Below are 22,931 nucleotides of genomic sequence, written 5' to 3'. Positions count from 1 at the left end.
TATAATTGATAAAGTAATTAAATGTTCCCAGAGTTTAAGCAAAGCAAACAATGCATGAAAGGATGTGTGTAGTTGTTGCTGAAAAGAAGGAAAACTGGAGGAATGTGTTTTAAAAGCAAATAGCAACTTACCATACGTTTTCAGAGCTGCAAAACACTACAATTGTTAGAAAATTGTTTTTCACTTTAAATATTTGCTTTTTTATTGTTGCTTTGTAACTCAATGAATACACACAAAAAGAAACGCACACACACACATACACACACACACACAAAAGGTTTGGAAACATTAAATCAGTCATTTCCCTCATCTTATATTAATTAGTGGTGCATTTTTTATTACTGGAAAGCCTGATCAGACACCTTTACTACAAGGCATAACTTGTAAACATGATGCATCTGTGAAATGAGTGACACAGCAAAAGGTTTGCTGGTGCGCCACCTCCTCTCACCACCCAACTTACACAAAGTGCTAAAATCCCTTATTGAAATTCACCTGCTGCTATTCTCATTTAGAGCTTCAAGGGCTGTCAGGTTTGTGCCAGTCACAGGTATAATAGGTGCCTGATTTAGATCTGATTGACAGCAGTTGTCTCCATGGATCTCGCAACTTTGATGAGTTTGTGTGTGCTTCAAGCATCAGCATGCCAGAACGTTGTTCCTTCAAGGCGAGGCCTTTGCAACAGGAAGACTAGAAGCTGGTGTTCTCCTGCAGAATGGCCGTACTATTTTGTGACAGCCCTTGTTCCATTTCTGGACTTATGACCAAGTTTCGTGCTGCAAGAATGGTGAAGATAAAGACAGACCACAAGACGGTCCATCTTTTTGGAGTTGTTTTTCAGGAAAGCCTGAGGTCACTTTGAGATCTGCAAAACCCTACCACAGACAAATCTCTTATCACGCTGCACAAGGCCGTTAGGAAGCCTGCACGAGTGTCCTTTAGTGTCTGACTTGTTTATGCAGGTTTGTACAGCACCAACAGTGGAACTTAAGAGACAAATAGACGTTCTGCCTGCAGAAGCTGGATGGCAGAACACAGAGAAGAGAACGCTGCATGTCCTTTGCTGCACAGATTCTGTCACGACTTTCAATGGAGGCAGTGAGAAAGACAAAACAGAATTTGATGCATTGACAACAATCTCAACACTGATATGTCAGAATGATAATCGGAATGATAATCTGGAGAAAGTTTTAATCCCTTGTGCATGGAAAGGGCATTGTATTACGTTGAAGGATATTTTAGCACAATTTCATCTACACATTTACTGTGTTGTTTATTCCAAGAGTACGAGAGCTTTATAAGTTGTACCTCATAGTGAAGGTGACTAATCACGCTTTCAAGTTAAAATAAGATAAATCTAAAGGTGTAAATGATGATCTGTAATAACATTTATAAACGTTTTTTATGTTTAGTAATGGAATCCCTGCTAATAACAGACTAATAAAATGTAAACACATATTGATCATATCTTAAAATTACATTATACCCTTAGTCAAAATTGTACACTGCTATGAAAATGTTTGGAAAGAATCCTGCATAAAATACAAATGCCCACCTTTGAAATTATGCAGAATGATTTATTGTTTTTTTTTTTTAAACATAGCCTTCATTTCTTCTTCATCTGTTAAAAAACAGTAAAACATGACATTTTGAAGGGTTTAGGGTTAGGGCAAAAAGAAGAAATAAAACAACTTACAAAGCATTACAAAAAAATCTGTCAGTGGTTCAAATAAAAATGACAAATTGATGCAGAAGAAAAAAATCTTGAAAAAAGAAAGAAAAAAAACAAGAATAATCTGGTCAAACTTTATGCCATTTGCATTAACACAATCAAAGTTATCAAAAACTAGTAAACGTATGCCATTGTCTAAAAAGCAGCAAAATTATATGGCTTAGTTGACAAATCAGACGTTTGGACTATTTTACTTTATAAAACTTATATTATGCGTGGTCTATAAAAACATTAGTAAAAATCATACTTATACATCTATCTTCCCTTCCATGAATTGAAAAACAGTTGAATGTATGTGTTACATTTCATTTGCATAGTCTTAAGAAGTCAGATTTCATAAGCAAATTATGTATTCAAATTCAATCAAATTTTTATTTCCGTTTTTATTGGAAACTGTTGACAGATTCTTACCTAAGTGATCATAAAACATGATTATATGCTTTATTTGGATAAAAGCCCTGAGAACAGACACCTAGTTTAATATAATCCCAAATAAGTTATTTTGTATAGGTGGTGAAACAAAACATTTACGATTTTTTTTTTTTTTTTGAGGATTATTATGTGCGGGTGATGACAGTACTACGGGTGTCTCTGTTTCAGGTAAACCTGCTTACATTTTTCCTTGTTCAGTCCCAGGACGTCTTCTACGTTTCCCAACTGCACCACACAGGGAAGTCCCGCCCCCTGAGAGCTCCCATTGGATTAACTGCCAACTACCGTGCTCATTCCCGTTTTGATTGGATGAACAGATTGTCAAGCGAAATGCAACCAGCGTTTACAGTTAAAAGCGTCAGGTGAAACTCGGGTTGTGAAGACGAGGGAACAAATGAAAAAATAAACTTTACTGGTTCGAAACTTTTAAGTCAGTTTGCGGTATATTTATGAACTTTAGCGGTGGAGAATACTTTTAATATCACAAACAAGCACATTACAAGATGAAGAGCTTCATAAATCGACGGAAAAAACACGAAGTTACCATCACAGTAAGTTGGATACTTTGGTTTTGCTAATATCCCTGTTTTTATCGTTGAACTCAGGCTAGTTTTGAGCTGAACAACGCTACTCTTGTCAGGCGTTGTGCTTACACCAGGGGTTATTATCTGTAACCCTGGCCTCCCCCTTCCTAGCGACCACTTTATCCGCGGTCATGTTCCCACGGTGGTTGTGGTCTGTTTGGGAAAACACTTTAAGCACCTGCAGCTCCGCATGAGATGCGGATGTGGAGCTGTACATTTTGAAATACTCTGCACGGATTTGGGTCAGTGTATCTTTGACCTGTTGACTCTTTCTTCACCACTGGATCATGCTGTTGTTAATCACAAAGTGCAGTTTTAAAACAAAGTCGAGGTTTATTACAGGTCAAATCAATGCGCCTGTTGTTATCGTAGAAGCTTTCAGAACTCACACGGTTCAATTTTTCGGACAAATCTCTTGGTTCTTTTGGCATTTTGTCCTTTATTTAACTCAGCATCAGCTATAAGAAGTGACCCTGTTTAGTGTGAACCTCAAAATAACACACTATTGAGTTGTTGATGTTATATTTATATATTTTTTTCTTGCTATCCATTTTTGCTATCATCTCAGACATAACATTTGTGAAGAAAACATGAACACTTTAAACCCAATTCAGTTTTAATTTCACACAGACTGTCCTAATCATACTCTGCTGCATTTTGAAATTATTTAGAGATGGTATACTGATAACTAAACGTGAAAAGAAGACGGCTGAATATTCAGTTTAATTTAGATTTGAATCACTAACAATACAACAACATGTCCAAAGGACATCTTCAGTTTAAATGTGTGAAGATCTGAGTTTTTTTTTTTTTGGCCTACACTGATTTCCGTTTTTCTTCTATCTCTGTTTTCCTGATTTCGATTAATGTTTTCAAAGGACTATGACATAGAACAAAGTTTCTCCAGTTTCTCTGAAAGAACTAGTAGTTTTCAAGCCAACTGAAAATGAAGGAAATACAAGATTTGGCAAGACAACCGAAGTATGTCCCCATCTATAATCTATCTATATAATCAATAATCAAGGTAACTTTTGGACTTACCGACCAATACTGGCTTAGTTTCATACTTTGGATGTATTTAATGAACAGCAAAATAATATTCTGGTGGGTTTTTTTGTTTTGTAATGTCTGTCAGAGGAAACCAGCGGATTTAATCAAATCTTTAGATTTCAGATTTTATTTCCCTGTAGGGAAAATATTTTTCCCTGTACTCGCACCACCAAGTAAACAGCAACATATAGTATGGAACAACACCTCCACACAAGATAATAACAAAAAAATGGTCTTCCTCATTCTGAACAAATACAAGGCAGGAACAACTCTCTTCTACCAGGAAGAAACTTGCATTTTACTATGAATTGGAGGAAAAAACAGATTAATATCTGCAATACATGCAAATAATTTACAAGTAGAGAGCAAATACGGAGTATTAAGCCAAATTTTTAGCAGCATTTCAAAAGTATTTACTGGCAAATATCGTCTGTTGGTGAAATAACACTATGCCAAAAAAAAAAAACAACAACCAAAAAACAGAACGGACTCCAAATTCCACTGAACTTTAAAACTGCATTTCTGCACCAGTGAATATCAAGGGTGCCACAAAATCCAGACATTTCTGCAGCATTTCTAGTAAATGAGTCTTGGGGCTCCACGGCACCTAGGATACATCCAAGTCCTTCCAGGAATGCTATTCTTCTTGCCTGTCTAAAATATGTCCATGTACAAAATGCTGACACCTGTAGGTGCGCTACCAAATGTATAGTTTCCTTGTTATCCTTAAAAACTGAATTAATTCTTTATTATTTAGCTTGGTCTCTAAACTTTACTTAACAAAGAGTCATTACAATTCTGCAGAGTCCGGCTTGGAGTGGGTGTTTTGGCACTACACACTGCTTCCTCTGTCCAGCAATTACCATGAAAAAGACATGGAGCCCATAAGATCTTTGTTTGGCAAACTGTCAGGCCTCATTCTGTTTAAAAGGGAAAAGGAGCCATTCAAAATATACATATATATATTTTTTTACCTGTAATGAAGGCTGTCTCGCTATCTCTGACAAATGAAGAGGGCACCATTTTAGAAATCAGGATGAGAAAAGAAAACCAACTTATTTCCCAGCAGTACTTTTATAGTGACCTCCAGAGAAAAAAAAAAGTTCACGGTAAGCTGTGTTGAGGAAACAGTCGTGACATTTTGCTCACATTTTGCTAGGTCTGTGTGGAGATTTCATAACAGCCGTTTTATTCCCCCGTGAAGGCGAGATGCCACAAAAAAAAACAAAACCCTGAAGCACACGGACAGAACTGAAGGCATTTTTAAAGAAAAAGGTGCTGCTGTAGCTTATTGAAAATTGATGTGCTGCCAACTGTAAAGAGCATAGTTGTCATACAATGCGTTGTGACTAATCACTTTTGATCCATTTCTATCAGAAAACTTTGGCTATTCATGTGCATCACAGTCATAAATCAACCTTGAAGCTGGGAGAAATTAAGTTTCATTGGAAATATGTTGGATGACAGTTAGGCCATTGTGACTGTAAAGGAACATAACCTATTCCTGCTGGGAAAATTGTTTTGAAAACATCAGCATTTTTGGACTGGGAGTGGTATGAGCAAATGGAAAAGAAACTTGGAGGAATTGCAAAGTGTTGTGTGAAAACATTCAACTTCACCAACTTTACTTTGTGTTGAGTGCAGCCTAAAGTATTTGGTGATTAATTTACCTGTGTACCTATCCCTACTTTCAAGTCACATCTCTATCCTTCATTTAACTTTGGTTTTATTGTGTTCTTTATTTTTTTTGAATCACCGTGTGCAAGTAAAGCTTTGGTAAGACCCTGTTATAGCAAAGGAATGCCAACTATGCCCTCATACGCCTTTTAAGGGAGCTCCAAAACAAAGCTGAATATCTAGCAGTCTGAATACAAAATACCAAGGTATTCTTCTAATACCGGCTGCGGATTTGATAGAATGAGAGCTTGTTGGTTTCTGTTCACTCAGGTTTCTGTTTTTCCTTTTGTGTGTGAGGCCTTTTATTCTAGAAAGCCTCTCATGTGTATTGTCATTTGGATCTGCTCTATTTTTGTAAAGGAAGCATTTCTCGCTTGAAAAAGTTGAAGATGACTGCATATGCTGTTTTCGTATTTTGAGTTTGTTTTCTTCATGTTTTTAGATGAGCATTGAATGTAATTATAAAAAATGTGTTCAATACCTTCAGATAATGCAATAGAACATCTAAAAGTGTCTTGTTTCTCTTGGATTGTAGTTTTCTTCAATTTAACATGTGACTCAGTTCAACTGGAATCGAAATGAAAATTGATTTGTTCAAAGGACTTATCAGCATCAAAGCAACATTTAAAAGGCATCCAGAGAAGATACAAAGACACGGATGTTTGTATGCAAATTCCAATCAAATTTCTGTCAGTGGTGCAGCTGACATTCCTCAAAAATCGTATCCTTTCAGAAAAGCAGTAAGAATTCCCACACATAGAGCAATGTAGTTCAAAAGCCAGCCCAGGTGTGTTTAGCAATCATTTCAGTTTATGAGACTGTTTTTAACTGTCCAAAATGACAAATGGTTGATTTAATATGTACCTAGGGTTCTTTTTTCCTACACTGATTTCAGCTTCCCTCACTGCCGTATCGTATCGTAAAGCTTCATTATCAACAGGACAATATTAGGAGAATATTGTAAAATAATGTGATTTGACATAACAATGACAAGTGCTCTCTGCTGTAAATACGAGTCTAGATAATGTGGAATGTGTAATTAAGGTTAACTAGTCTTTAAGGGATGAGTGATTTCTGTTGAGTTCTCTTCAGAAAACAGCTGGGAAGACTGTGACGGATCATGTGGACGTATGCACGAGAGGGAAAATTCTGAGATTAAATGAGCTGTTTTGCTTCGAGAGAAGTCTACACCGGTTCGCACGCCGCTTGTTGTTTCAGTCAACGTCTGCATTGTCGCTTCAGGAAATCCTCTGTTTTATACGTGCACTCGAGCCAGAGAGACCTAAACCTCTCCGTTGTGCAAACCGGTTTGTTCAATTTCTTTGTGACGGAAATAATATGCTCATCAGTCATCGGTTGTTCAGCTTTGATGAATGTCAGTCAATGGGTGAGGCGTGGCTGCTGGTGTTTTGATTTCTTCTCGCACTTTAACCATGATCAAGGACTTTTGCCTTATTTTTCCAGTTGGAGTTTAACATTGAAAGTTAGACTTGTAGACTCCAACTTCCAGTGGTTGTGATTGTGATTTGGTTCTAATCATGTCAACACATGGCTTTACAAGACCTAAGGAAAACCGTGAGCAAAATCCTTCGCACAGTTTTAGTGATGTTCGTTGATCTTAGCTACTCCTGACAGCCATGTAATAACAGAAACCTGTACATTGTACATATTGTGGTACATGCAGAAAATCATGTATTAACACCAAAGTGTGTTACTTCTGCCAGAATAGATGACCAGAACATCACCCCACACTCCACAATCACCCTGCGGGAGGCTGCATTACGCTATGTTTTGGGAATGTGTTGGACTCAGTGATGCTTGAAATAATGTGATGGGGATAGAAAGTTGCAGAATTACAGTTCTTGTGAAATATTGTGTTTAGATAAGAGAGAGAAAGACAGAAAGAAAGAGAGTGGGCTGAAAAGAAATGTTCAAAAACCACACCCCATGTGACTTGCTGACATTCGGGTTAATAATCTTAGACATATTTCAGCTCTGTACTGGTCTGAGTGGGTGGTGGTGGTGATGATGATTAAATTTTTTATGTCAGTCATTCTCATGTTTTTTTTTTTCTTACAAGTGTTACTACATGTAGCTGTTTGTTGATGTTTTAACATTTTTAGATTAGAGCTTATTTTTGGGCAGTTTAACTTTAGTTAGGTCTGGTAGAACTGAGGTTTTCCAAGAATATGGTCTATGGTGATTCATGATGCTTTATCAACATCTCTTGTCGATGTAAATGCATCAAGTATATATTAACATTGTTCTCTCTCTGTCTCCCAGTGACCTTAGCTGTATAACACATCATGTATAATAAAATATGTCCAACACTATAATATTTGGAGTGGGTTGCAAACCGCCCAGCTGTACGCACCCACATGTTTTCGTGTTATATTTCACCATCAGTGCAGTTTCTCATTCTGCCACTCTAATCAGCTGATTCCAACTCCATGGAGACGGAACTGTCTGCAGGGGAAGATGAAGCAGATATGAGTCGAGAGCTAAAACACAATACATCAAGCAGCTGAATGTAGTTGGGTTGTATGCTTTCATAGCAGAAACATACATGCACATACTTGTACAGATGAGTACAGCACGTACAGGGAGTATTTTTGTCACAAGGGCAACTGTAAAATCACAATTAGATAAGCTCAGTTCTGCTCTAAAAACTCTGCTGTGCTCATCTGATTCACCTTTATAGTTCAAATCCAGCTGCCTACTTAGGAGAGCTGCAGAAAGATATGCTATTCTTGTTCAGAAAGATGTACATTTAAAAGACCACAGGCACTAAGTAGAGGTAATGACACAAAATAACAGTATTTTATGAAAAAAAGGTGCAAAAGGTTATTGCATTAACCTAAAATTCAGTTTATGCTATTCTACACTGCACCTTTAATTTGTAAGAGTCGTAAAAAGTACTTTTATCTACCATAGCTCAGGGACAATATAATGGAAAAAATGTAGAGGTTGTGAAACAGCTGACTAGTTGTGGAAGGCTTTTTTTTTTTTTTTTTTTTTTTTTTTTTTTAAGGATTGCTACTTTAAAATCTGGTCATCACAAATGGTGTTTTTGTTTAGCCCCCATCAGCCTTCAGATGGTTCGAACGCTGAGCTAATGAGAAGCTTCCCTGAGGCAAAGACGCAGCAACGCAGTGTAATGAAGGAAGTAAATCAAGGATTAAGCAATCAATCCAGTATGTGCTGTTCTACCAGCACAGCCAGGCGTAGTCTTCAACTTATAAAGCAACTTGCCTACGATTTAACTAGCAGTGGAGTCAGTCATTGCAATCCTTTTAGGAATTCCAAATCTTTCTGCGACCCGTTATCTGAAAGTCTCACCCTGTGACTCTGCACATTATTAAAAATCAAAATTCACACTCATTATGTTAATGTTCATGAGAGATTGTATTTCTGAAATGTTTCTGTTCCCCTGGCTCTTTCTTTGTGCATTTTCTTTCTCTCTTCTTCCTCATTGATGTGAAATGTAAGACTGTCCTTCGCCCCCCTGAAGCACGGTTTTGCAGAATAAGTTGCTGGGCTGATTGTATTGTTGATAGCATAGTGTTTAGGACAAAGGACATGCTGGATATGTTGTGTGATAGCTGAAGCGGCTCCAACTCCAGCTTTAAAGCTGTTTTCATTTTGTTTAAGGAGGGCAGGGTTTGGAGAAGAAAACATTCTTTCCGGATGCCACCAAACGTTTTGCGTAACGAGTTTGTGCTGAATGAGAACTGATTTCATTTTGAACCACAGCTGGCAGTTTATCAGAAAACCATTTCTTTTCTCCGGGTTAGAAGGTTGTTGCTTCAGAGGAAAACATTAACTGTTGCAACTTTACTTCACTTGGGCCATTCGTGGATATTTACAGTTTGAAAAATGCTCAAATGATGCATTTTGAAATGCAGTTTGGTACGTGAACTAGATTTCACTCGCACTATTACAATTTCTTACTGACTCAAAGCCATCACAACTACTCCAATCTACGTTTGGCAAATTGCTTAATCAGTGATATTGTTTATTTTGGCACTTTGGCTAGTGCTATAGCCACAAATCATAGCCTAAAGTTTCTGCTTAATCTTCCTTAAACAAGTTCAGATTTCAAATCAATCCAACAAGTATTTAGAACTTTTATTTTTTAGCATCAGTACAAATGTATGTACTTGCTATGTACCGTATTTTTCGCACTATAAGGCGTACCTTCAACCTTACCGTAGTTGCTAGACCTGTTGTGGCTCAATATTGGTCCATATATAAGGCGCACCGGATGATAAGGCGCACTGTCTGCTTTTGAGGAAATTGAAGGTTTTTAGGTGCGCCTTATAGTGCGGAAAATACGGTACGTTAAAGGTGTCCAAATACAGCCATGCCTCCTAAGGTTAACAATGGCATGCAATGTGTTTTAGCTCTTTGACCTGATGTGTCGTTAGTTATTTGAGAAGACATAAAAATCCATCAAACGTATAACTCTGTCATTGCGTTTTTGGCTTTTTGTGCCACTTTGTTCTGTCACCTTCTTCTTGTTGCACATCGAGGCTTTTAGAACCGGCTACTCTTTGGAGACTTCAGTAATGGGTTCCTGCTGCTGCTGCTGCAGATTTTACCCCAGAAATGTACATGAGTTGACTTTAGTTTTTTAGAAAGCCTTTTGGAGCAGAAAAGCAGTACTCCGAAGGACATGGCACATCATTTCATAAGTGGATGTGATTGTTTTGTCTGGCTGTCCAAAAAGACTTGTCATGCAAAAGTGAATAAATATTCATGTCGTGACTTGTTTTTTAGTTTATCAGTACTTTCTGATAATTTTGTTGTGCGAGAAGTACCATTTTAAAACAATTGCTTAATTTTCAAAGCTGCAATTGTAAAAGAAGAAAAGTGTGCTGAATCATAGTAATATAGTTTTTTATTTTTTTATTTTTTTTTACATACTTCTGTGAAGTGTTGTTTTTGTTGCAGTCTCTTAAACCTATAAGGGATCTCCCAAACTGCTAAACCTTAAAGACTTAAAGGCTGCAGTTTTGCATCACCCAACTGGTCGCCTTTAATCTTTGCCAGAAGGGGTGAGACTTGATGAAATCCTCTTTTTTTTTTTTTTTTTTTTTGCCCTCCCGCTTTTTAAACATATGTCTACTCTTTGGGGCTCGGATTATACAGATTTACTCCTTATTTATGTTAATCTGTTCTCTGATTAGAGGTCTGTTCAGGGTGACAAACTAAAACACCGGTGTTAAAAAGAAAAAAAAATGACGGCATTGTTTAGCCTTGCTAGATGACAGAGTAAAGATCGTTCACCAACTCTTTGAACAGAATGCACTGTCTCTGTTTCTTTTGTTTGTGGTCTGAACCCTAAACAGCCAGGTATAGAAGAAGGCCTTTCGACAGAACCCCCCCACCTCACTGTCAGGTTCACTGATTTCTCATCCTACCTTTTGTTTTTTGTCGATTATTCAAAAAGAAAATAGTCTTAATGCTTGAGCCTACTGGGTTAACACGAAGGTCAATTCCTTAACACATAAGAAATTCTAGTGCATATCCTCACATGGGGAAAATTAGTGAACTTCCTGAGTTCATACCACATCATCTGCAAGGTCATTGTTTTTTTTGTTTTTTTGTGTGCAAAATCTGACAAATATATCAAGCACCACCTTCAGTAGGTTTCTAAAAATTACAATGATTGTGGTTATTCTTGGTGAATCGGTGATCAGACTTCCTGATCCTTCATCTGTGTGCTGTGCCTTCTTCTAGCACAGATTATTCGGCATAAACAGAAACCAAAATAATTTGCTTGCATCCTCTTTCCATGCAAGTTGCATGTTTTTCTTTTGTATGAGTTAATATTCTTTGTCCGGTTTAAAGTTGATACATTTTAATGCAGCTAAATGTGATCAAAATTGGATGAACTAAAATTTATTTGGCTGGCTGCAAAAAGTCTACATATTAAGTATTAACATATTAATGTTCATATCTTTAAATTATTGTTACCTGACTTGAAGAAATTATGCTTTACAGCAGACTTGGGCATAATGGTTTTGCTCCTACGATATAAAATTGAAGAAAATTCCAGGGAAAGTTGGGGACTGAGTGGAGTTTGGTGTGGGTTTGCTCTCCACTCAATCCCGCCTTCCCTGTTCCATCCTACTCTTGTTTGTTGGCAATTATAGGTTTAAAACTAAAAGATTTCACACATTTGAAATAATTTTGTCATGCTAAAAGTTTTAAGCGGCATGTCTGTTATGCAATGTTCAGACTCTCTAACTGAACCCAGCCGATTAGCATGCTAATATAAGCATTGGATGTTATTCCATAAGGAGGAGATTATCAAGAAGTGATAATATTCTGCACAGTAATCACTTTTACTTAAATTCTATTCCCAAATTAATCAAATATGTTTTCTCTGGTGTTCCTCTAAAATTCTCTGTTTTTTTTTGTTTAAGCTGCTCCAGAATATTTATTTATTTGTTTTTGTTAACTTGGCTGAAGCTGCATTTAATTGATTTTTTTTTTTCTAAATGTTTTTCTTCCAAAAGAATATTTGTAATGTGTTGACTATGGCTGGTTGTCTGCACTCTGTGTTCTCAGTAACAACAAAAGAAAGTCATAGACTTGTCTGTAACATAATATTATTTCAGCAGGGGGCATTCAATAAACATGTTTATTTTAAAAACAAATTGGATAATGTTGTACGTTTTTGCTTAATGGGTTTGTTTTTACAGCGATTATATTTATTCTGTGTTATCATACCATGAAATTTAAATAATTTAAATCGCTAAAAACTTCAAATAACATTTCTAACCCGCCATACGATTGGTCAGATAAAGCAAACTAACTCATGCAGAGGAGCTTCTCAGCACACAGTAATTTTGAGAAAAATAACTTGTACTTTCGCTGAGAGTTTAAGAAAATTAAAATTAATTAATTCCTAGAAATGTTTTTATAGACTGAAAATATTTATGTTGACCAATTATTACAGCCAACCTCATTGATTCTTACATTAACAATTCCTGGCAGCTCTATTTTGAGTAACGCATCGGGACGGATGTGGACAATAGGGAGCAAGCTGTAAGCGAGGATCGGTACAAGTATATAATCGGCTGAATGTTGTTTTGGCTGAACAGTAAGTGGCAGTCGAGGGACGTATGATTTTTAGGATTAAGGTCTGGCTCCACGGGAGCTGCCATGAGGTCATCTCAGCAGAGCTGCCCGTCTGTGTTCCCATGCTGTGCCTGTCCTGGGCTGCTCAGAGCTCAGAGCTCAGTCATGTCAGAGTCGCCGGAGAAGACAAATGTGCATGTTGTGATAAAGTCACTCCGTGCGTTTCCGGTTGTTTGTCATATTTGATTTTTACGGCATCATCAACTGAGGCAGGCTGTGTGAGATACGAGCCGTCTGTGTTTGTTGTATCATTTAGAGAGAGATAACCGGTGTTGGGGGTGGAGGGGGACGTCGGATAGAGGACTGAGTTTACTGACTGAGTTTGGGTGGGCTTGGGCTGACATCAGCTGTTCCTCGCTCTCACACAAACTTGCACATACAACCAGTCATGCTGAGCAACAGGAGCACAAAGATTTTTGCTGATGTGGTACAAACTGGCTCAGATAAAGCCTCTTTAAACCATTCTCTCTCTGTTTGCATGCTTTCTTCTCTCTCCAGATTATTCTTTAAGAGTCTCTAAGCTATGAAAAAAAATGTGATGCTAGTAACAAAACTAAATTGTCCAGAAGCTTAGTTTAAGTGATAGTATTGCTTTTTTTTTTTTTTGTCAGTAGCCTACAGTCAAACTGAAACAGCATTTTACAATCCGATGTATTTGCTGCATTTTACATGCAAGTTATCATTTTGTTTTGCCACCTCTGTTTCCCATGTAGAAGCCAGATGATGTAGAAAAATTCAAAACTGAACCTGGCATGCTTGTCAGAATGCTGTTTAGAAGGCACAACCTTAGAATTACCTCACCAAAAATTTAACAGCGCTACAGAAATAACTATTTGTTTATGGCGTTGTAGCTCATACTGAATTATACCTGTTTGCTGAAAATAAATGCCACATAGCAAAAGTTAAAGTGCAGCAAACATAAATCAAGAGGAAAAAATGTGGGAATAAACAATAAAATGTAAAACTGATTATTACATAGCCGTTACAGTCTATGCAACAGATAAATCAGACTCATAACTCTGTCGAAATATTTTAATATTAACAGATTTGGAGAGTATTCTGCTGAAGGGCACTTCCTCAATCACATAAAGAACTCAACGAGCCTGCCGAAGAGGGGAAATTGCAGCCGCTGTCATAACAATGAAGTGAATTAGCTCCATCAAACATTAATCTATGAATGTTTTTACAGCAGTTATGTTCTAGACACAAAGAAACTTGACCCTGCAAACCAATGTAAAATTTAACCAGGCTGCAATTTGGACTTCCAGGTTCTGTTGCTTCAGTGCTCCCTCTAAATGTTTTTCTGCACAATATATCAAATTGCATTTATCACAATACCGCTGCCTGCAGCTGAAAATGACTGCGAAGATGTGGTATGTGGTTGGATCATAGATTTTAAGTTTGATGCATGCAAATTTGACATTCTAATAATATCGCTGGCCTTTGAAGTATATTTGTTGTGGCAGAGGTGCTAAAGATTATTGTGGACATTGTGAAGAAAGAGAAAAGCATCAGGGAATTGTGGAGAAATCGTAATAAATATTGTCATATGTTCAGTAGTGTAAAGGTTTTCCTGATGTCTAACAGACCTACTCTGTGCCTTTAGAGCATAGAGTTAATGCAAAGTATTTTATCTCCCAAGTTTCTGATAGCAAAACGCAGACTTTGTAAGTCTCAGGAAAGGGTCAAACTACCCTCAAGTGGATAAGTAACTATTCTGCATGTCCAACATGTTATACCATGTTTGTGCCTCTTGGGGTGAAGGCAGTTCTGTTTCAAAATTCAGTGAGCCATTTTAGGGTGTTGGCTGCATCGCTGTGTTTTCAATCCATTAAAATGACACGTGCCAAAATAACTCAAGTTCACATCATCTCCATAAACAAACCAGTGCTTAGAAATATTTCTAAGCCACCTTTTTGAAACACCTTCACTAAATAACATAAAAGTGAGATATCACTACTTTGTTCAAAATTAGACAACTTTCTTTAATATTTGTTATAGAAAAAAAAATCAAATGAGAGAAAAGTTTTGTAAATGGCAAGATATGGTGAAGAGAAACAATGTTGCAGTTAATCTTTGTTAAAGACATTTTGAGATTTTGAAAGAGATTTTCATTGGAAAATGGTCACAAGAAAGAAAGCAAGTATTTGACAGGCAAGTCCAGGCTTGCTTTATAAATTCCAGGATATTCAGAAACCTCTGATTTCTAAGAATATTCACCCTGAACATTTGATTTTATTTTTTAAAAGAAAGAATGTCATTGTTGTTTTCTCTCAAGAAGCTTTTATCTATTCTTTTTTTAGCTGACCATATTAGTCTATGAATTTTGTGCTACATACTTGGCACAAGTAGTTTACCAAGGCAGAGAAGGAGAAAACATATCCAATATTAGAACAACACCACCTTTGAGCTAATCTCAATAAAAACAGTACCAGTTTGACCTACTCCCTCCCCCCCACTCCCCCTCGGTCACATACCTCTATGTCCGTCTGCATCTGATGACTTATAAATGCTGGCTGTAGAAGTGTCAAGTACCAGCATGCCCAAATATTTGCTTGTGTAACCAAGCACGGGCAAAATATTGTTTTTCTTTCACCCCTCCATAGTCTCATCATTTTCTTGGGATGAGCTCACAACAGCCCTCATTTATCAGAATATTCATTTTAGCAAATAACACTTTCACATGTGTAAACATGAATGGTAGATGTGCCCATATTTCTTGTCCTCTTGCCTTGCGTATCCTTCCTGAAAATAGAAATTCAAATTGTGTTTTGTATTTTACATCTTTAAGGTAGTCGTTATATTATTAATTTCCTACAGGGTTCCCCCCCACCCCCATTTGTGTCAGGAGTTTTTTCTTGTCTGGTTTTTATTGCCTCCAGCTCTGTCTGCTTCATCATTGTTTTTTTTTTTTTATTATTATTTATTTTGTACATCACCAAACCCAGCTGGAACAAAATCAATAAAATCAGCAGCCAACCCAACCAAAACCCATTATGGTGCAAATGTATTTCTTCTGGAGGGGAACATTGTTGTTCAATGATAATTATAAGAAAGTGTGACCTAAAATATTAGGTAAACTCGTACTATGACGACAATGTGAAACATTTATGTGAAGTTTGAAGTTTAGGTGAGGTACCTCCTGTTTTCATTGCTCATCCTTGAGATGTTTCTACAGCTTAATTGGAGTCCACATGTGGCAAAGACAGGTGATTGGAGCAGATTTGGAAAAGGCACACACCTGTCTTGCCATTCATATCAAAGCATAAAACTGAAATGAAGTCAATGAATCGTCTGTAGACTAGAGACAAGATTGTCTCAAGATACAAATCTGGTGAAGAATGGAGAAAAGTTATACAAGTATATATACACTTTGTGTGTCAGCATCTGCGAGAGCATAAATTTTGCCTTTTTAATTTCTCAGTCTTTCTAGAACAGTCTTACGGTAAGCATACAACAGCCTTCTTGTTTTTGTGATTATGCTGAGACTATCTCGACTGGCAAACTGGCAGGGCAAAGTTCATGGTGTTTAGGCAACTGGAGAGCTGATCTCCTGCTTTGCTCTCGGAAGCAAAGAGAAAATGGCTCGGAAAAGCTTTGCCCTCTGGGTCACAAGTCATCCAAAAGTGTGTGACCTAGCAGATGGATTGATGAATAGTCTCCTTTTGGTCTGTGGGCAACACAAGTTATAATGTCTTCAGGGATTCACCAGGAATCTCCCAGTTGGGCGAATGAAGTAAAACCAGGCAATCATAAGACTTCCATCTGTCCATCCATCCTCATAGAGTAGATTTGATGGACTGAACTTGTTGTTTTTCTGTCCACCACCAGAGGGTGTGGCAGTCTCTTCTTCTACTTTCAGTCCAGGTAAATGGGTCTGGGATAGCTGCTTGTGGCCAGTGTTTGATGTGCATACCAAAAACCTGACACCTGGTCTGGGACATCAGTTTGCACCTGACCTGATCCAAATAGAGACTTTCTCTCTGTAGCATCGACTTACCTGTCCTTTACTGACAGATCGAATGCAAGCCTGCTAGATCTAGTCACTTTCACACCTATCCTTTGCACTCCTTTCCACATTGTTTATCTCACACATACTCCCAGTCTTTCCCTCCTCCGCCCTTTTTGTCTTTACTCCAGGGGGTTTTCGGTTACACACAACATGCCCAGACAGTTGCGCACAGTTCACAGGTCTTCAGTCATAGATCAGAGGGATGTGCGTGAAGGGGCGGGGTCTAAAACCGCAAATGGCAGTCAACGAAAATCCCTGTTGAATGAAAAAGGCCCGCAGTGTGGCACAAAAGGGGGAAAGTATGTCATTTCGATTACGTAATTAAAGACGCACTGATCATTTTTCCCAATTCACACGCAATGTATTGCAACATATTCAACAAAATGTTTTCTGCGTGCCATCATCATAATCCTGGATGTTAAATGTCCTGTTTCTCAGGATTTTTTTTTTTTTGTATTTTTAATTGCATGTTTTGTATGTCCACTCACCTTTCTTTGGCAACAGCTGCGATTCCCATAATGCGTGGAGATTTCTGAGGCACAGTTTATGCTATTTGAGGGTCTCTGTAACTCTGAACTCTGCTGGAGTATTAGCCATTAACTTCCATGGTGGTATATTGCACCAATAAATCAAATTGTCACTGTGGTATTCACACAGCATGCAGCTATGTGTAATGTCACAAGCAGGTATCTCTGTGGAGATAAATGATAAAATTAGAAAGCAGTGACTGGAGTCATTTCTGAGCATGTCTTTAAAGGTACAAAGATTATGTCCTCGTAATCCTAGTTTTAGTTTTTTTACACTATGTGGCATCTATAGTTTGAATTGTTTTCAGTGAAATAATAATAATTGTTTTTTACTTAAATAAACAATAAAATTCACAGCTTTGGTCAAATAAACTGCTAGGTCAAAACTTTAAGAATATTGTCTCTGTGTTGGAAAAGTAACATCAGTTTTCAAACCAAACTGAGATTAGCTTTGCAAGAAATATGGTGTAATATGACGATAACACCATTTTCTGATACCTTATTAGTCACAAAAATTAAAACATAAATAACTCGTTCAAAAATAAGTCATTCATATGAACCCAAGCTAAATATTTTAAAGCAAATCTACTCCGGCATCTTTAATTTTATAGCGGTCTTACACAGTCCCATGTTAATGATAAGCATTTTCCAAGATACAGATGGTTTATATTTTATAATAAAAGCATGTAGTAGTTCTGCTATGTCAGTTTTTTCACCTGTCTACATAAAAGAGCACCCTCTAGTGTACTGGAATGGAACATCAGATCACACTAACTAAAACTTTTGTTTGTGCATATTACTGATTTCCCCGTTTTATTCAGCATGCTTGTTTTTCAGCTTATGCACTTCCAACAGATGCCTATAAAATTATTTTGAAGAGTTATTGTATATATTTTTCACAGTAATAATTCATCAAACTTCAGCAGTCCAAACAAAGTTCTGTTGTGCTCAAACAGAACTTTGAGCACAAAGTGTTTCTATGCTTCATCTTTTGCATAGAAATTTCATCCCATGTCTAGCACAATCCACAGGCTCAATGGTCATTTGGGGTTTTCCACAGGTCAGAGTCCCTTGTAAAAATAAATAAAAAAATAAGGAAATGAATGGATAAAGACCCAAACTGACCTGGAGCCACCTGATGTTATCTTTAGTTTTGCAAATAAGGTTTAGTTCATGTTGGTTAGAGAGCTGCATAGCCTGTACTTTACCAGCGCACCATCATTTGGATGTATTAATCAATCTTTCCAACTAAATTTCCTATGAGAACTGTATAGGCATTGCAGTTGATGCCAGATTAGTAATTTAAACCTAAATAATTTCTGATTTGGTGATCATTCTGACTTTGTAGCAGCTTGGGGCATGATTTGTTGTTGCAAGTCTTATTTATAGCAATTATTATGAAACCCAGTGACTTTTCTTTTAGTTTTGTATTATTTTATCCTTAGTGGATTTTGCACCTTCTTAATAGCTTTGTGGTAAAATTACACAAGTTCAAAAACTATTAAATCATCATAAATGAGTATTTATGTTAAGGTATTTCCATTCGATCTGGCTGTGCATGTTTTTCTTGTCGTTGGACAATGCTCAAAAATAGGCACTAATTTCTGGAGGGGAAAAAATTACACCAGTGACAACTTTCATAACCTAAGACTTCAAAACAAAGCCTTAGTTGTAGCTGAGTTAACAATAATTTGAGAGAGACTGGCAGCTGAAGAGCTACATAGTTAAAGACCCAAGTGTTCCCAGGTTTGGCGTTATCAATGTTTGAAAGGGTTAAGTGTGCAGAGTGGGATTTCTCCTCGTAAATTTCATAGCAGCCAAGGTTTCCACATTTTGATTCTGTCTTTGTGTCTAATTGGTGTGGAGTAAATGTAGGCCCAACACCTTTATTTTTGGTGACGCATGTTATTGTTATATAATCATTGTAAACACTTAGGAATCCGACTGATCTCTGGTGTAAATTGGTTTATTATTTTTTGTTTTTTTAATATTTCTTAAAAATCTTGATCCATTCTTGATGGAATGTGAGTATTCCCTTTTTGCCATTTTAGTGAAGTATTAATATTTTTTTGTACTAAAAAAAACAACTCCTAGTGCCTTTACTTTGCTTATAAATGTCAAAGGGTTTAGATTATGTGACTTAATATCTCTTTGCAGATGTCTCCCGCGATAACTATCATCCTCTCACTCATAATTTAAAACCATATCAGTCATTTCATTTTGCTGAACACAACTATCATCTAACATATTTGCGTGTAGTTTTTATGTTTTGGATTTGGCTTCGGTCTGTTGTCATGACCAGTTGGATATTTTCTGCCGGTGATTTCATCTGTAAGGATATTAGACACCCATTAGGTCGTCTGGTAGCTGGGGGCGGGGGGGAGGAAAAAGAGGTGTTGGAAAAGATGTACAGCCTGTCAAGTGAGGGCAAATCCGAACTGAGGTTGACAAGGAATTCTAAGTGAAGTATTAACAGACACCCAGAATAATCAGTGAAGACAGGTAGGGACCTAAGCTACCTTATGAAGTGTCAGGTGATGTTATGTCTCAAAGGTCATTCTGTTTAAAATAGAAGCTTTAGGTAATGCCTTTGTTTTATTTGTATAGGATTGAGTACCACTACGGTATCTGTACTAAGCAGTTTTTTTTCTTCCAAGAGATAAAATGACAAAATTCTCAAAACAAAATGAGTCTTTTGTCAAAATAAGTTGAAACTAAAATCCATTTGTTGGAATGAGGTGATGGGTAATTTGTGCATACCCTTTTAAATGAAAACAAATCAAAAATGAGAATACATGCACAAGGAAACAAGGGATTAAATGTGGACTTTGGTACAACCAATACAGGGCTCTAATCTATCTATAGTGGGAACAAGCAGGTAGTGTTTGTTTAAGAAGGGTTACAAACTACATCTGCTACACAAAGCACCAGGATTTTTAAGATTTAATTCCTGATTCACCTATCAAGGAAGAAGCTTACAGTTGGATATTAAAGTCAATAAATAATGTTAATAAATGTTGACGGCTATTAATTTAGCAGGTTGTAAAAAAAAACAACTTTATTCTGTGGGATTATTGTCACAAGTTGCTATCCTTCACAAGATAGTAATTCAAAAACAAACTGGACTTCATTACTGTTATTGCTGAAACACAGACTCTACAGGAGATCACTCCTGCCCACACCTGCAACCGTTTCAAATGATTCTTGGAAGGCAATTAAAGGAGGAGTCCCTACATCTTTTTTCTCTTTGGTTGGAATTAATAAATTGTTTGTGAATTGAACTGAATTGAATGGACTGCTGAACTTTTTGTTGTTTCAGTAAAACTTCAGGAAACCTGTCATAATGCCTAGCTATATCACATTTTTTGCTTTTATTAGAACCTTTCAAGTTCTCCGAGTCCAAAAAAAAAAAATCCTGATGCAAAACCCTTCAGTCATAAGATGAGTTTATTTTTTCCACAGGACATTAAAAATGATACCTAAGCATTGAGTTATCTAGACTCCTCTTTCGTGCAACAAGTATTGTTCCAGCCCTTGTTGCCATCATCCCTATTATTAACTAGTACATAAACGGATTCCCAAGCAAATCCACACACAAGTGCTCCCGTGTGAGATATTTACGTGACTGCCGTATGCAATGGCGACGTGCCATTTTGGCGTCTTTGTCTCCATGCGAGGGTGAGCAGCTTTCGTAAGTTGACACCTACTTCTTCATATGACATGTCATGTGGAGGAGGTCTTTTTGCATGTTTGTGAATATCACTGTTGCTCTGTAAACGCCAGTCTGGCAGCAGGCGGTAACCAGAGCCCACATGGAGCTGATGCCGTGCGTAAATTAAACGGGCCCTCCATGCATTCTCCTTTCCTTGGGGTTGCTGTGTCTGTGCATTTTTCCCACCGAGAGGTTTTGCCTCATAAAAGTGAAAGTTCTGCTTTTAATTTGTGTCGCAGTAAGTTAGTGGAAGTTGAGCTGTGGATGTGAGGCTGAAGTTTCGTGGGATTATGTGTAAAATGCCTGATTGAGCTTTGCTACTTTGCAGAATGGATCGCGGTGCTTCTGTCTTCAACAATGTGTCCCTGCATCCTTAAAATTCATATAAAAATAGTAACATGGCCTTTAACATGAGGTCACAGATCCTAAGTTTTGTCTTGACAGAACTATTTAATCTCGTAGATTCTGTGTACTTTGTTTTTTTTTCTCGTGGGACTGTTCTGTCAGGCAAAAATTTAGTCACTCAGACCTCTTCATTGCATGTAACTTGTTACAGTTAAGGCTAACATACCCTTGCTAGCTAGCTACCTAACATTTTTGTGACCGTCATGTAAGTGCAAATTTATCATCGGCGGGCTGGATGACATTTGTACATTTCTGAAGAGATCCAGGTCTTAAATTCTGATCTTTATGGTCTTTAAAAAGTCTTAAATTTGAGTTGGGGAGATCTGCAGAGACCCCTGTTCAAGATGAGCGGGTTATCTAGAGGTTATTATGATTCTGTCGTGTCCTGTGAGGGTCTTTGCCAAGACTACTTCAAATGATCTCCTCTGACATTAATATTTTCACTTGGAGGCTGTAGGGGAGCAAGGTGGGGGGGCAATGTAAGCAAGATTTTTTTTGGCTGGCCTTGTTTTATGTTGGCAGTGATGAAAGACACCAAAGCCATTACTCATTGTTCTGGCATGCCCAGAATGTATTATTAGCTCCCGTCTTCCTATTAGTCTCTACAGAAAGGTTAGAGGGTCAAAAAATAAAGAGGTAACCAGTCTGCAGGGCTGTCTGCACTGCTGCTGTTTACCAGGGAGGGGGGGATATTTTAGACCTCCGAGAGCTTGCATATTTACCCCACTGAGCCTGACTGACCTTGCCATTTGGTGGTGTGAAGAAGCTGGAACCACGAACAGCAGAGAGACGAGGAGACGAGGCAAAGGGAGAAACTATCTGGTTTGATAAGCAAGTAGCGTTTGAAGATAAGATTCCAGAAAGCAGGATTGTTTAAGCAGAAGAAGACTGAGCTAAGCAGAAGGTTTCAGGAGAGAAGCGAGGACGGGGGTGGGGGACTTAGTGGGAGCAGCGGCCGTCGGTGGAGAGAGGCAGCCAGACTGAGCTGACTCTTACCCAGAGGAGGAGTTGCAGTTGCCGGCCAGGGCAGGTCCCGGTGCTGGCAGGGCTGGCCCTACTGCTTCTCCACCTCCATTCCTTCCTCCCCTCTCACTCCTCCTTCATTTAACTATCACCCAAACTGCTGAGCAGTGATGGATTTGCGAGCTGAGCTCCTACGCAACAAAGGAATGCTTGGAAAATCTTAACAATTAAACTTTTCTGCCTGTAGTAAGGGTGGGGGGGTGGACTAGTGGGTCACTGCTGGAAAGACTTCTTATCCTTTTGTCTTATCTGTGTTGTTGCACTCACTGGTTGAGTGCACTGAGAAGACAAAGGAAGTTCTTTTTTTTTTTTTTGTGTAAATATTTTTTTTTTTCATTTTTGTTTTTATTTCGTAAACCGGAACAGTGGCAACGTTTTCAGTAGCACGGTGCAAGGACCAGCTCCACTCACCCAAGATGAGCCGCTGGCTGAAATGCACCTCCATGCACTTTGTATGTATTCCTTTGTTGTTGTTTTTAAGTTATTTTATTTTTACCGGTGATTCGTCTGGGTTTGTGATTTTTCTAGATATGGTTACATAAAGTCAGACAGAGTGGAAACAAAATGAAGGAATGCCTAATCATGGATATAGATTAGCGGTTATTGGTTAACTGGCTACATTTTAATC

At 37.7% G+C, this 22,931-nt stretch overlaps 1 protein-coding gene across 3 annotated transcripts in view; it reads left to right on the top strand.

The window, feature by feature from the left end:
• The first annotated feature begins 2,180 nt into the window (after nucleotides 1-2,180).
• The window catches only part of uacab (uveal autoantigen with coiled-coil domains and ankyrin repeats b), a 41,308-nt gene continuing 20,557 nt past the window's right edge, over nucleotides 2,181-22,931 (top strand). The window contains exon 1 of one of the 3 annotated variants that reach the window (XM_015005854.2): nucleotides 2,181-2,715. In XM_015005854.2, the coding sequence (XP_014861340.2) occupies nucleotides 2,668-2,715 (48 nt within the window). In that variant the 5' untranslated portion in view covers nucleotides 2,181-2,667. Of the gene's footprint in view, nucleotides 2,716-22,013; nucleotides 22,756-22,931 lie in introns of those variants that run through there. The other 2 variants (XM_015005856.2, XM_015005855.2) reach the window with 2 other exon arrangements.

Source organism: Poecilia mexicana, unplaced genomic scaffold, assembly GCF_051168715.1.
Source record: "Poecilia mexicana isolate PSO_F unplaced genomic scaffold, ASM5116871v1 scaffold_3, whole genome shotgun sequence".
NCBI lineage: Eukaryota > Metazoa > Chordata > Actinopteri > Cyprinodontiformes > Poeciliidae > Poecilia > Poecilia mexicana.
The sequence above is the reverse complement of the archived record's forward strand: the minus strand, read 5'-3'. Positions and strand labels throughout refer to the sequence as shown.